At 44.9% G+C, this 12,111-nt stretch overlaps 1 protein-coding gene across 6 annotated transcripts in view; it reads left to right on the plus strand.

Annotated features, from left to right (window-relative positions):
* Window positions 1-77: 77 nt before the first annotated feature.
* PPCDC (phosphopantothenoylcysteine decarboxylase) overlaps window positions 78-12,111 on the plus strand; it is a 33,911-nt gene continuing 21,877 nt past the window's right edge. Inside the window, exons 1-2 of one of the 6 annotated variants that reach the window (XM_079768081.1) lie at window positions 78-841; window positions 5,366-5,572. In XM_079768081.1, the coding sequence (XP_079624207.1) occupies window positions 5,387-5,572 (186 nt within the window). In that variant the 5' untranslated portion in view covers window positions 78-841; window positions 5,366-5,386. The remainder of the gene's footprint in view (window positions 842-5,365; window positions 5,573-12,111) is intronic. The other 5 variants (XM_079768082.1, XM_079768079.1, XM_079768080.1 and 2 more) reach the window with 5 other exon arrangements.

Genomic DNA, 12,111 nt, shown 5'->3' on the forward strand with positions numbered 1-12,111 from the left:
GTGTCTTCATCTGGGCTTGTGTGGAGCCTCACCCGTGGGCTGTGGGGTGTGGAGGTAGGGTGGTCCGCAGGAGGAAGTGGAAGGCTGGATTAGTGGGGGAGGGGTAGTTTGGTCCAGATAGTCCCTGCAGGTAAGGGCAGGGGAAGAGCACAGAGGGACCCACTCAGCTCTCATGATGGAGACTGGCAGCTGACTGAGCAGCCTCCTGGGCAAAGTCGCCTTCACCTGTTTGCTCCAGATGCCTTCCTGTTGCCATGCCGTGCATACCATATGGACTGCTGTTTTGGCAGTCTATGCACCTGCTCATCCTTCAAGATTCACCCCGAGTGACTCCTCTGAGCGGGCTTACCTGCCTCTGTGTTTACGCCCCTCTGCTTCTTCATGGGGGACCTTATTCTGTAATGTCCAGTGTTCCTGCTTGTCTCAAGAGCAGGGATGCGTCCGATTTATCTCTATAACCCTTACACTTAAAACACAAGAGGCTCGCTAAGTATTCAGAATTAAATGCCCCACGATGAGCAGTGTCTATGTGTGGGATGGAGGTGTGGAGTGAGGAGGCCGGGCAATTAGACGAAGCCCAGGTGAGAACAGAAAAATCAAGAACCATGAGCCAGGGTTTGGCCACTGCATTCCCTTGAGTGGACTACAACTACCACAAAGCAGAGAAATGGACTACAACTCCCAGAAGGCTGTGCGATCACGTAGGCTGCCAGATGCTTACGTGAGGTTGTGTGCCAATTAGAATCAGCTCGAAACCTACAGAGATAGTGCGATATTTGGGGTTTACCCGAGACGCCCCTGGCGAGGGTGAGGAGTCAGAAGGAGCTGGGGATCCGGAGGGGTAAGGGTCGGAGACTGGGTTTTCTTGCGGCGCAGGAGGGAAGTCAGGCCGGAAAAGCTTCGCTGCGACAGTGGTTCTGCGGCTGTGCCTGTGTCCTCACTTTCTCTGTGTGTGTGTGTGTGTGTGTGTGTGTGTGTGTGTGTTCCACCTCGTGTGTGTGTATGTGTGTGTGTGTATGTGTGTGAGTGTGTGTGTGTGTGTGTGTGTGTGTGTGCGCGCGCGCGCGCTCCACCTCGTTTTCCTCTATCTGTGAAGCCCAGCTTGCACTGTGGACCCGCATGTAGGGACTGTGGAGCCTGCGGGGACTTCATTTTCCTCTATGTGCTCGTGGGCCGAGCAGTAAGGACCTCTTTCTGGCTAGAGCCTGAAGTGGGGAATTTGTATCTGCGTTCTCATCCCCTCTTTGCGCTGCTAGGTGATAGTCCAGTGCTGTTCAATCTAGTTTAAATGGGGACCCCCTCAGTTCCCCACACTTACCATTTGCCTTAAAGAAAAGAAAAAAAAAAAAAAGGAATCATGATCCTGCTTTCAAAAAGGAATAGGGACTGCCAAAAGGACACACTACTATCTTTTTTAAAAAATATTTTTTTATTGATTTCAGAGAGGAAGGGAGAGGGAGAGAGAGATAGAGACATCAATAATGAAAGAGACTCATTGATCCGCTGCCTCCCGCAGGCCCCACACTGGGGATCCAGCCCCCAACCAGGGTATATGGCCTAACGGGGAATCCAACCATGACCTCTTGGTTCATAATCCATGCTCACCCACTGAGCTACCAGGCCATCTTTTGGTGAAATAGAAAAAGGAGAGAGCCCTAGGTATTTCAGTTATCTCATAGTTCCACCTAAAAGTACTGACTGGCATTCAAAAATTAGAGTGAGGCCCAATTTTGTCAGAGAAAAACTTCATGCTGTTTTTTGAAGTATTGGAGGCCCGTGCCAGATCATGGGCAGGAGAGATTCCCATGTTGGGAAAGTGGTGGTGTTTTCCACGTTTCTCCTTGTGGCTGAGAGTTGGCAGCACTCAGTCTCTTGCTAGTAGCCTGTGCATGTGACTATTATCTATCTCCTCAACATACAGTGTTGAGGAGCTTCTTCTAACGAGATTACAGGTGCAGCCAAGTCAAGTGTGCTGGCCTCCGGTTTGTGAGAATAGTCTTAGAATGCCAAGGTCTGGAGTGCTCCCTGAAGAGTTCCTTGCCTTTCCTCGGGGGAGGGGGTTTAGAGCACCCCTGTGGCCATGAGTCTCCTTTTTAAAAAATATATTTTTATTAATTTCAGAGAGGAAGGGAGAGAGAGAGAAACATCAATGATAAAGCGAATCATTGATTGGCTGCCTCCTGCACACCCCACACTGGGGATCTAGCCCAAAACCCAGACCTGTGCCCTGACTAGGAATCAAACTGGACCTCCTGGTTCATAGGTCAATGCTCCACCCCTGAGCCATGCCGGCCGGGCCATGAGACTCCTTTTAATGAATTTGGGTTTGGGGACAAGGTGACACTCTAGGGAGCCACAAGTGGTTTATTATTACTGAGGCAGAGTAGAGTATGTTCACTGGTGGGAGATGGGGCTAGAGCAAAAGCCTGGAGCCAATAGTGAGGGGCTTGGACATTAGGCTAAAGGATTCAAGCACTTCATGTATGCTGGATCTCTGCCATCCACCCTGCGTTACATTCTGCTTTGGTCCTAGGCCCCAGCACCTCATCATGCCTGTCTTGGGCTGGGCTCATCCCCTGTCTGGCCCTTTCTTAGCCCTGGTTTTTCTCTGGCTCCTCACCTGCCCTTATTGTGACTGGCAGCTCCCTGAAACCTTTACTTACCTCTGCCATAATGAAACTCATCATAGGAGATTTATACACCATGACCCTGCAACACACTGAGGCTCTTTGCTCTAAAGGACAGAGGAGTTGCCATTTTTCTTTCTGTGGCTTACCTGCATGGCTTGTGCCCTGGGAGCTTGAGGTTCAGTAATCACAGCCTTCAGCCCTGTGACCTCTGCCTGCCAACTCTTTCTGCTGCGCAAGAGTTCCTTATGAGTACTCAGAGCCCAGGGAAATGAGGTGCTGTCTACAGCTACCTTGGCTATGCATATAGGTGGTTCTAACAGGAACTGGACAGAGTAACAGGCTTACTAGTTTGTGATTTGATCTTTTGTGAGTATAAACAAAAAACTCCTGCCAGTTGTCATCCTCCATGGGATTATCAGATTGAATTGATTTGACCTTGCTTTCAAATAAATGTTGGTTAAATTATCCACTTTCTATTCCTCAAATATAATTCTCCCTGACCCCCACCTTTTCTAGAAAGGTATATAACTTTGGGTCCTTAGCAAAGATTTCTCAGGAGGCCTAGTAGTAAATCTTGGGCTGTCGCACCTACTACGGGGCATAGTAGAAATCACCAGCATGGTGATTGCCCTCAGTTTCACTGATTGCTTTCAGTAACCTGTTCCTTAGGGATGATATCAACTTGATGTGGTTGAGGTTCAGGGGCTGCAGAGATAAAAATCCACCTGGTTTTGCAGGAATCTTTCTGTCCTAGCACCAGTTGGCTAGAGTGGGACAGGATCAGGATCTGAGATCTGGTAGGTAGGGTTCCCTGGAGAGTCAGACGTGTGCTTCCATCACCTACTATGGGTGCTGATCAGCCTGTTGATTAGTTCTGGGGAAAAGCTGGACAGTAGGCCCTCTAGACCTTGCCAGTTGCTAACAGGGCTCTCCAGGCCCTGGAGTAGACTCAGTTTTGCTCTGAGCAAGAAGGGCTTTGACTGAGGTCCTGGTGTAGAGCAAAGATTGAGATCATTGGCAAATGGCACTTCAGGGGAGTCTTACTGAAGGGAACTGGCCTGTGTTTAACCCCTGCTGAGGAGGGTCTGGGCCGCTGGGAGGCCCTTACAGGTAGGAGTGGGATAATGAACCTAAATGTGGTCCTTAGCTCATGAGGCTGTGTGCCAGACTCTTGAAAGCAAATACTGGGCAAGAGGCCCTAGTGAGCCAAGGGGCCTGTGATGTGAAGAGGAGGCCCCTGTGGGTGCAGTCACAGAGGTAGCCATTGGGCAACTTACAGGCACTTCCTCTTCAGAGTCTACTTTAGTGTCTCTTCCCCTGCTGATTCTGCCCAATTTGAGGACCCTCTAGTACAGAGAGCCATCACCACTGTCTTTCCTGCATTGACTCAAATGTTTCTGCTGGAAGAAGCTTCAAAGATCACCTGGTCCTATCTCTGCATCTTCAGGTGAAGAGACAGGTCCAGGGAGGGAAGTACCCTGGCCAAGATTACACACCAGGCCATGAGCACAATTATGGACAGGGCCCAGGCCTCCTGATTCACTGGCCAAGTTTCTGTTCTCTGTTTCAGAGGGTGCAGTTTATTATTTGTTCAGCAGATGGTTAGGACCTACCAGGAGGCTGGTGGTTGGTGATTATACCTGGGCACACATTCAGGGTACTTGCTGGTGGCAGTGGTAGTGGTGGGGAAGTGGAGAGGGAGGGGCAAGGAAACTGATGAACAAATTGAATCAATGGTTATCAGAAAAGTGCATCCCAGAGAAGGACCCATCTTAAATGATGTCAGATGCAATTCCTCTCTTCTAAACTCATCTACAGATTCCCTGAAGACAGCATCTGTCTTCCACAGTTCCTTTGCCCAGCGCTAGATGTAATTGGTCCTTAGAGATTGTTGCTGATGGAATAGGTCTTGCCGTCCCAGTCTTCAGAGTACAGGTTTTAGTATGTCCATGTTATCATGGGCATTCACGTCCAGCAACATCTGAGGGATAAGGAATAAACCAATACATCCCTTTATGCTTGTCTCTTCCTGGGCTTGGATTTGTAGAGTGGTGCCCAGTCTGACCTACATGGACAGGGACAGAGGCAAATCTCTTAGCTCCCTGCAGCCCTCTAGCCCCCTTGTTGCTGAAGGTTCCACCTCACAGGCATTCTGCCACTCCCTCCGTCAGTCAGCCTGGCCCACTACAGTAGCTCCTTACCCTGCCCCTCCAGTCTCACCACACCAGCACCATCTTTCTAAAATGGAAACTCACCCTTGACCTCACCACCCTTGATACTGCCCTTGACCTGACTTTACAGCCTTACCTCCCCGCCCCCATTACACTTTAGCTTCACTACTAAGCTACTCCCTGTTCACCAAGCCTGTCACCTTTCTTTAGGCCTCTTCATCTTTGTAAGATTGCTCCACTCTCAATAACTTGCAAGGTTATTTCCTTCTCTCTCTGGAAAACTTACTTGACTTTTAGGACTCAACTTGAGTGCTAACTTTTCCTCAGATAGTCACTACTGGCAGCCATAGTTCCCGGTACCGGCCTTGCTCACAGTGCCGGCACATCGCGCTGTAACTGACCTCTGTGTGCTGAGGGTGTCTGGCCTCCCTGTCAAACCGTGTGCTCCCAGAAGCTGGGGCTGCTGATCCCCCGGGAACCCCAGCCGCGGGGGGTCTAACAGGGTGCTCAGTACATGCTGGTTGAGTGTATGAATGAAGTGGGCACCCCTTGTTCTGCTTTTAGATCCCAAATCCTGACAGCTTTATGGAGCCCAGTTCTGGCAGGCTCCCAGGACTCGAAGCCACCAGATCCCCCATGGAACCAAGGGCCTCGTGTCCAGCTGCTGCACCCTTGGTAGAGAGACAGTTCCGTGTTCTTGTGGGTGTTACTGGGAGTGTTGCAGCCCTGAAGTTACCTCTTCTGGTGTCGAAGCTTTTGGACATTCCTGGCGTGAGTATCCTTACTAGACAAGCGTGGTGACCTCTGACATTAGAGAATTGCTGGTCCTGGGCCAGCCCACGTTTGTGCAGTGCACAGCGTTTTCTTTTTCTGAATGACGGAGTTTGTGGCAGCATGTGTACATTGGTATGAGGGGAACGCAGGACACAGAGACCGAGTTTGCCAGTATAACCAGGAGCTGGATTAGATAGTTTGGACAGAGCTTAAGGGAAGCCTGGGAAAGGAACACTGATAGATGGAGGCATTGAGTTTCCGTATGTTGACCCTGAGATTCCCTAAGGTCCTGGTGTGGGAGGAGGGCTAGCTGGAGAAATGCAGCCAATTCTCTGTGTCCCCTCCTGCTGTGGGCTCCCTGCCCTGCTCTCACTCTGTCCTGTGCACTGTGGTTCTGTTCTCCCTCCTTAGACACCACGGCTGTCCTACCGGTCCAAGTGCGTTCTTCACAGCTCTGGTTTAAATGTTGCTCCTCAAGTGTTCAGCAATGCCCAGGGGCAACTGCATTGTGTTCAGTGTGAGGGGTTTAATCCCCAGCCATTGGCCAGACCAATGGTCAGCAAACTCTTTAGTCAGCAGAGCCAAATATCAACAGTACAACGATTGAAGTTTCTTTTGAGAGCCAAATTTTTTAAACTTAAACTTCTTCTAACGCCACTTCTTCAAAATAGACTCGCCCAGGCCGTGGTATTTTGTGGAAGAGCCACACTCAAGGGGCCGAAGAGCCGCATGTGGCTCGTGAGCCACAGTTTGCCGACCACCTCAACTTTAGTCAGTTTAATATATTGGAGTTCTGGGGTAGATTCTTCTGTGGGAAAAATTCTAGGCTTTAAACAGTGTGAAAGCCAGCAGGTAATAACCCATTTCCTCATCGGGTATCAAAGTGCCTTCATTGATCTCCACCGCCTCACACTCCATTCTGAAGGCCTTTGCTCTGGCCATTCCCTGCCAGGCTGCTGCCCTCTCTGTCTTCCCAAATTCCGCACAAAAAATGCACGTAGACACCTTCCTGGCCAGCCTCACCCCATGTGATTTTGCTCCCTGTTAAAACTCACTTAATGTATTAAAATGGTAAGAACATTTTATTCAGAAAAGTTATTGCAATAAGGGAAGAGAGGCCTCAGTATAGAACTGGGCTTAATTCTGAATACAACAAGGAAAAGTGGGGATTTATAGCCAAGTGTCAGTGTGGGGGTCAGTGAATGGAAAAATTGCTCAAAGGAAACATTCTGGCTAACCTGTCCCAACAGGATTCTTGCTGAAGGCAGGCAGGGTGATCAGACATCATCTGGATGAGAAGCCTGATGAGATCCAGGATGGTCAGATATTGAGGGTGGGGGCTTCTGGAGAAACCACTTATTAGCAGGATTGTTGCTCTTGAGGACAAGGCTCAAAGGCAGGCCAAGTCAAAAAAGTAGCTCACTACAGTTTGGTCAAGGAGAGAATCTTTTTTTTTTTTTAATTTATTGTTTAAGGTATTACACATAGTATAGGCAGTCCTCGGGTTACATCAGACTCGATGTACGTTGTTTTGTGGTTAGGTCGCCACCTCCCATTTATTTATAAAAAAAAAAAAAGTTCCATCATTTCGACGTATGTACACATGTGCTTTATGTTTTTTATTATTTATTTACCACAAGTAAAGGTCAGGAATTGTTATCTTTCTTTTAAATTATTTTACTGTTTCACTTCATTACTGCTGTGTATGTGCTCCATGTGAGTGACGTAGGTGCTTATGTAGGTGGGTTCTGACTTACTGCGAAAATCGCGTTACATCACGCCGTAGGAACGGATCTCCCATGTAACCCAAGGACCTACTGTACATATGTCTCCTTTCCCCCCCCCCCATTGACCTCCCCCTGGCCTTCCCTACACCCTGGTACTTGCCCTCACACCCTGCCCCCCCTCCCCAGTGTTGGTTGTGCTTATATGCATGTATACAAGTCCTTCAGTTGATCTCTTACCCCCACCCCAAGCCTCCCCAGCCTTCCCCCTGTAGTTTGATAGTCTGTTCGATGCTTCTTTGCCTCTATCTATTTTTGTTCAACAGTTAATAATGTTCTTTATATTCCATAAATGAGTGAGATCATGTGGTATTTATCTTTCTCTGCCTGGCTTATTTCACTTAGCATAATGCTCTCCAGTTCCATTCATGCTGTTGTTGCAAATGGTAAGAATTCCTTCTTTTTTACAGCAGCGTAGTATTCCATTGTGTAGATGTACCATAGTTTTCTAATCCACTCATCTGCTGATGGACATTTAGGCTGTTTCCAAATCTTAGCTATTGTAAATTGTGCTGCAGTGAACATAGGGGTGCATATATCCTTTCTGATTGGTGTTTCTGGTTTCTTGGGATATATTCCTAGAAGTGGTATTATTGGGTCAAATGGGAGTTCCATTTTTAGTTTTTTGAGGAAACTCCATACTGTTCTCCACAGTGGCTGCACCAGTCTGCATTCCCACCAGCAGTGCACGAGGCTTCCTTTTTCTCTGCATCCTCGCCAGCACTTGTCGTTTGTTGATTTGTTGGTGATAGCTATTCTGACAGGTGTGAGGTGGTTGTTTTGATTTGCATCCCTCAGATGATTAGTGACTTTGAGCATGTTTTCATATGTCTCTTGGTTTTCTGAATGTCCTCTTTCGAAAAGTGTCTATTTAGATCCTTTGCCCATTTTTTGATTGGATTGTTTATCTTCCTTTGGTTAAGTTGTATGAGTTCCCTGTAAATGTTGGAGATTAAACCCTTATCGGAGATAACATTAGCAAATATGTTCTCCCATGCAGTGGGCTTTCTTGTTTTTTGTTGTTGTTGTTGATGCTTTCTTTTGCTGTGAAAAAACTTTTTATTTTGGTGTAGTCCCATTTGTTTATTTTCTCTTTAGTTTCCATTGCCCTAGGAGCTGTATCGGTAAAGATATTGCTGCAACAAATGCCTGCTATTTTGCTGCCTATGGCTTCTAAGATTTTTATGGTTTCCCATTTTACGTTTAAGTCATTTATCCATTTTGAGTTTATTTTTGTGTATGGTGTAAGTTGGTGGTCTAGTTTCATTTTTTTTGCAAGTATCTCTCCAGTTTTCCCAACACTATTTATAGAAGAGACTGTCTTGTCTCCATTGTATGCTCTTGCCTCCTTTGTCAAATATTAATTGAGCATCATGGCTTGTGTCGATTTCTGGGTTCTCTGTTCTGTTCCTGTGCCAGTATCAGGCAGTTTTGAGAACAGTGGCTTTGTAGTATAGCTTGATATCTGGTATTGTGATCCCTCCAACATTGTTCTTCTTTCTCAAGATTGCTGCAGCTATTCGAGGTCTTTTTTTATTCCAGATGAATTTTTGGAGAATTTGTTCTAGGTCTTTGAAGTATGCCATTGGTATTTTTATGGGGATTGCATTGAATTTATAGATTGCTTTGGGTAGTATGGACATTTTAATGATGTTGAGTCTACCAATCCATGAACATGGTATATTCTTCCATTTGTTCATGTCTTCCTCTATTTCTTTTTTTAGCATCCTGAAATTTTCTGAGTACAGGTCCTTTGTCTCCTTGGTTAAGTTAAGTTTATTCCTAGGTATCTTAATTTTTTTGTTGTAATGGTAAATGGGATTGCTTTTTTAAATATATATATATATATATTATTGATTTTTTACAGAGAGGAAGGGAGAGGGATAGAGAGCTAGAAACATAGATGAGAGAGAAACATTGATCAACTGCCTCCTGCACACCCCCTACTGAGGATGTGCCCGCAACCAAGGCACATGCCCTTGACTGGAATTGAACCCGGGACCCTTCAGTCTGCAGGCCGACACTCTATCCACTGAGCCAAACTGGTTAGGGCTGGGATTGCTTTTTAAATTTCTCTTTCTGTGAATTCATTATTGGTATATAGAAAAGCCATAGACTTCTGGGTTTTAATTTTGTACCCTGCTACATTGCCGAATTCATTTATTAAGTCTAGTAGTTTTTTGATGGAGTTTTTGGGGTTTTCTATGTACAATATCATGTCATCTGCGAATAAGGACAGTTTTACTTCTTTTCCAATTTGGATGCCTTTTATTTCTTCTTCTTGTCTGATCACAATGGCTAATACTTCCAGTACTATGTCCAACAGGAGTGGTGAGAGTGGGCATCCCTGTCTTGTTCCTGCTCTTAGGTAAAATGGTTTTAGTTTTTGTCCATTGAGTATGATGTTGGCTTTGGGTTTATCATATATGGCTTTTATTATGTTGAGGTATGATCCTTCTATTTCTACCTTACTGAGAGCTTTTATCAAGAAAGGGTGTTGAATTTTGTCAAATGCTTTTTCTGCATCAATGGATATGATTATATGGTTTGTATCTCTAAGTTTGTTTATATGGTGTATCACATTTATTGATTTGTGGATATTGTACCATCCTTGCATCCCCAGAATAAATCCCACTTGGTCATGGTGTATGATCTTTCTAATGTACTGCTGAATTCAGTTTGCTAGAATTTTGTTGAGGATTTTGGTCTATGTTCATGAGGGATATTGGCCTGTAATTCTCTTTCATTGTATTATCTTTATCTGGTTTTGGGATTAGGGTAATGCTGGCTTCGTAGAAAGAGCTTGGAAGTGCTCCTTCCTCTTAAATTTTTTGGAATAGTCTGAGGAAGGTAGGTGTTTTTTTTTTTCTTCTTTGAATGTTTGATAAAACTCCCCTGTGAAGCCGTCTGGTCCTAGGCTTTTGTTTGTTGGAAGTTTTTTGATGACTGCTTTAATTTCCTCCATAGTTATTAGCCTATTCAGATTTTTTGATTCCTCCTGGTTGAGTTTTGGAAGGTCGTATTTTTCTAGGATTATGTCTATTTCTTCTAGGTTGACGAGTTTGTTGGAGTAGAGTTGCTCATGGTATCTTTTTTACAATTCTTCGTATTTTTGTGGGGTCTGTTGTTATTTCATCTCTTTCGTTTCTGATTTTGTTTATTTGGGTCCTCTCTCTTTGCTTCTTGGTGAGTTCATCAATCTTGTTTATCCTTTCAAAGAGCCAGCTCTTGGTTTCATTGATCTTTTGTTTTGTTTTTTGTTTTTTGGTTGTTTTTTTTTGGTCTCTATGTCATTTATTTCTGCTCTGATCTTTATTATTTCCTCCCTTCTGCTCACACTGAGCTTTTCTTGTTGCTCTCTTTCTAATTCTTCAAGTTGCAGAGTTAGATGGTTTATTACCAGTTTTTCTTTCTTTTTTTTAAAAATATATTTTATTGATTTTTTACAGAGAGGAAGAGAGAGGGATAGAGAGTTAGAAACATCGATTAGAGAGAAACATCGATCAGCCGCCTCTTGCACACCCCCTACTGGGGATGTGCCCTCAACCAAGGTACATGCCCTTGACCGGAATCGAACCTGGGACCCTTGAGTCCGCAGGCCGACGCTCTATCCACTGAGCCAAACCGGTTTTGGCAGTTTTTCTTGTTTTTTTTTTTTGAGGTAGGCTTGTAATGCTATGAACTTCCCTCTCAGGATTGCTTTCACTGTGTTCCAAAGATTTTGGATTGTTGTGTTTTCATTGTCATTTGTTTCCAGGATGTTTTTATTTTATTTTATTTCTTCTTTGATCTATTTGGTAACCTGCTCATTGTTTAATTGTATGCTATTCAGCCTCTAAGTGTTTGAATTTTTGTGATTGTTTTTACTGTAGTTGATTTCTAATTTTATGCCATTGTGATTCGAGAAGATGCTTGATATGATTTCAATCCTCTTGAATTTGGAGACTTTGCCTGTGTCCCAATATGTGGTCTATCTTTGAAAATGACCTGTGTGCGCTTGAGAAGAATGTATATTCTGTAGTTTTGGGGTGGAATGTTCTAAAGATGTCACTTAAGTCCATCTGATCCAGTGAGTCGTTTAGGATTGATGTTTCTTTGCTAATTTTTTGTCTGGAGGATTTATTCAGTGATGTTAATGGGGTATTAAAGTCTCCTACTATGATTGTGTTGCTGTCAATCTCTACCCTGATATCTTCCAGAAGTTGTTTTATGTATTTGGGTGCTCCTGCATTGGGTGCATAAATGTTTACCAAAGTTATAACCTCTTGGTGTATTGATCCCTTTAGAATTATGAAGTGGCCTTTCTTGTCTCTTGTTATGGTTTTCACTTTGAGGTCTATTTTGTCAGATATAAGTATTGCTACCCCACCTTTTTTTTTCATTTCCATTTGCCTGATAGATATTTTTCCATCCCTTCACTTTCAGTCTGTGTGAGTCCCTTGTTCTGAGGTGGGTCTTCAAGGAGAGAATCTTGATTAAGATGTGGAACCATCAACTGCCTCTGACACTGCTTGTGTTGTTGGAGACTAGTTTTGTGGAGTGGTGTTAAGCCTCTGGGGCTCAGGTAATGCTTTTCCTTGATTGTTATCTGCACAGCTCCTGACGCAGGATGGAACAGGTGGGTGTACCCGGTGTGTCCAGCAGGGAGCAGTGCTCTTCAGCAGATGACCATGTTGAGATTACAGGCAGGGGCTGGGAATCTTTCACTTTTTTAACTTTCCATGAACTTCTACCCAGAAAATCAGCCCCTCA

Source organism: Cnephaeus nilssonii, assembly GCF_951640355.1.
Source record: "Cnephaeus nilssonii genome assembly, chromosome: 4".
NCBI classification, from domain to species: Eukaryota; Metazoa; Chordata; class Mammalia; order Chiroptera; family Vespertilionidae; genus Cnephaeus; species Cnephaeus nilssonii.